The sequence below is a fragment of the Papaver somniferum genome, unplaced genomic scaffold (assembly GCF_003573695.1).
Source record: "Papaver somniferum cultivar HN1 unplaced genomic scaffold, ASM357369v1 unplaced-scaffold_21, whole genome shotgun sequence".
Lineage (NCBI taxonomy): Eukaryota > Viridiplantae > Streptophyta > Magnoliopsida > Ranunculales > Papaveraceae > Papaver > Papaver somniferum.
This window is the reverse complement of record NW_020631041.1, coordinates 5,543,736-5,546,628: the sequence shown is the minus strand read 5'-3', so window position 1 is coordinate 5,546,628 and position 2,893 is coordinate 5,543,736. Positions and strand designations below refer to the sequence as shown.

At 38.2% G+C, this 2,893-nt stretch overlaps 1 protein-coding gene across 1 annotated transcript; it reads right to left on the bottom strand.

Annotated features, from left to right (window-relative positions):
• Nucleotides 1–1,001: 1,001 nt before the first annotated feature.
• On the bottom strand, nt 1,002–2,893 carry LOC113340312 (hydroquinone glucosyltransferase-like). The gene has a single exon (XM_026585517.1). It carries the CDS (start codon nt 2,629–2,631, stop codon nt 1,216–1,218), a length of 1,416 nt encoding a protein of 471 aa, XP_026441302.1. The 5' UTR covers nt 2,632–2,893; the 3' UTR covers nt 1,002–1,215.

Genomic DNA, 2,893 nt, shown 5'->3' with positions numbered 1-2,893 from the left:
TAAGCCATGGTTTGCAATAATTGCATTCCTTAATTCATAAATGTATTTGTTCATAAGTATAAAAAACATACTTAACCGATTTTAGAACTTTAACCACTAATTTTGCAAACAGGTACGCAAACTATAGTCCAGACGTTTTCAAACGGGTATGCAAACAGCAGTCCCGATTTTAACGTAAGTAGAACCATTCGCATATTAGTATGCAAACAAGGTCCCCGGACTTTAACGGTTAAAACCGTTCGCGTACTAGGTATGCAAGCAAGGTTCCCGGACCTGAATCATACCAAAACAGTTTGCATACTAGGTACACATACTGTGTTGTATCCAGACAAAGGTTTTTGTTCTAAACTCCCATTTCAATCGTTGAAACATCCTTAGAAGATGACAATAACTGTCTCACTTAAACTATTAGCTTCAAATAATTTTCAAGTGATCGAATGATCAATACGAAACTTTCCGGTTCGACATCAAATAATTGTCTCACAAAAATCATGTAAGATGTGTCAAGGCAATTTCCACATGAACATTTTTTGACTTATTATTTAGTTTCCAACAAATAAATTGTTTCCAACTAAACACATCAAGAATATGATGAACATAACTAAAGAAAAAATCTTCCAACGCATATTTCGATAAATAGATAAGCGGATATACTCGGCTCGAAATATCAAATGTGTATAATATAAAAGTCTATACAGCTATACGACTTAGTCTCATTAGGAGTTAGAATAGATGTACTTTTGAGTGATAGATAAGTTTTAGTCTCTACACACCTTTTGTTGATGAAGTTCCTCCAAGCTCTCCTCAGTAGATCTTTGTACTCAATCGATGAACGCCGTGAAGTCTAAAGCTCAACTACATATTCTATCATAATCCGAGACATAGCTATAAGTAGACTAGAAATCAAGAATATAATTTAGATCAACTAACTTTGACAAACAAGTTTGAGATAGCAACGCTTGCGAGTTCGACCGAGCAGTGCTAACACAAAGGTCCAAATATTTGTATCAAAATATTATTGACACCCCTAAAAGAAATTCTTGCTCCCCGCTGGTTGAAGTCTACAAAATATACACGGATTCTTCTAGAATAACACATAAGACACTTTATTAAACAAAATCACAATCTCTTTTATTTTTAGTGTTAAACAAAATCACGACAACATGTAAATATAAATACACAAAAGCACCCAATCTGTTATATTTGTGCAGTCCTCTAATTTTTCCACATACTTGCCAATTCATTAACTGACTTAGCCGAAAACCCATTTACTTCTAACGCATTTGTTGCAGCAGTTTGAAGTTCTGACATCCTACTCTTAATAATCATCCCTTCTTCTCCTTCCATAAGTCCCCTAATAACTTTAGAAATCTCATTGCGTCCAATAATTCCCCGTTCGTCTGCCTTTGGCCTTAATGCAACCTTCAAATCTTCAAGCATTACAGCATTCATTTTTTGCTCTGCAAAAAGCGGCCAGGCAATCAGAGGGACACCGTGTACCACGCTTTCAAGGGTTGAATTCCAGCCGCAATGTGTTAAGAAGCCGCCCGTAGACTTGTGGCCAAGGACTTGAACTTGAGGAGCCCATGAAGGAACAACCAAACCCAGGTTTTTGGTTCTTTCTAAGAACCCCTCCGGTAAGAAATCAAAAGGATCAGCGGTACCTTGGGAATTGAATACTATTCCATCATCACTGGGAATTCTTGCAACCAACAAAAATCTTTGCTCACTCATTTCTAGGCCCAAAGCTAATTCAGTTAGTTGCTCGCTGGAGAGGGTTCCGATGCTTCCAAATGAGACGAATAGGACGGAGCCAAGGGGTTGATCATCCAACCACTTCAAAGAGCCAGACTCATCAGACACATTGTCATTCGGACCTGTCCGGATAAGAGGTCCAACCGGGTAAATCGGCGGGTTACCTGATTCTTTCTCCTTCAGAGCTTTAATAGTACCCGTTTCCAAACCTTCAAAGGTGTTTACCAAGACACCTGCAGCAGATTTATACCTTTTTGCATGGTGTAAGACCCATGTGTAAGCCTCGTTTTTCTTATCTTGCAACGGTTCAAGAAGATCGATCCCATTGATAGGCACACACCCCGGAAGTTGAATCGGCTCAGGCACATCTCTGTACTCACAATCGTAATCTTGATCCAATTTAGGCAACTGGAAAAATAAAGACAAAAGCATGGCTGTTGATGGAAAGAAAATGTATGGCTTGACATTGAACTCCATAGCAACATCAAAAGCATCAGCACCAAAAAGGTCAACGACAAATGCAACAACTCGGTGAGTTGAAGTGATGAGTTTGAACGAGTCAGAAAGAGAGGGAAGCGAACGATTTACCATTACCGAAACTATAGTTTCCGGCTTAACATCAGCTGATAATATATCACTTAAATCAAGAGGAGGTAAAACTATAGAGTTTATAGAACTAGGAAGGGAATTAAGAACAGATTCTTGAGCTTTAGAAAGAGACCCAGTTTTAGTTTCAGCTGGAATAGTGAATGTGACTGAGAAGCCATGATTCAGAACTAGCCGTTTAGCTAACTCAATGAATGGGATAAGATGACCCATACCTGGACTCGGTAGCATAATGATATGGGGTTGGAGAATTTCTGAAGCTGCTTCCATTTTTGAAATTTGTAAAGATTTTGGTGGTTTTTCTCGCCGGAGTTGTCTAGAAGATTGAATTGGATTGAACTGGTTGGGATGGTGTTGAAGATGAAAATCAATCGGAAAATCGAGTAAAGTAAGAAGTCAATGAGAAATTTGTTTTCAGATTTAAACGCCGACAAAATCTTCTAGTTTTTCTAACTGAGAAAGTAATCAAGGTGGGAAGAGATTTATATAGATGTAGACAAATTAAGTAGAGAAATGAATGCTGACAGCTAAC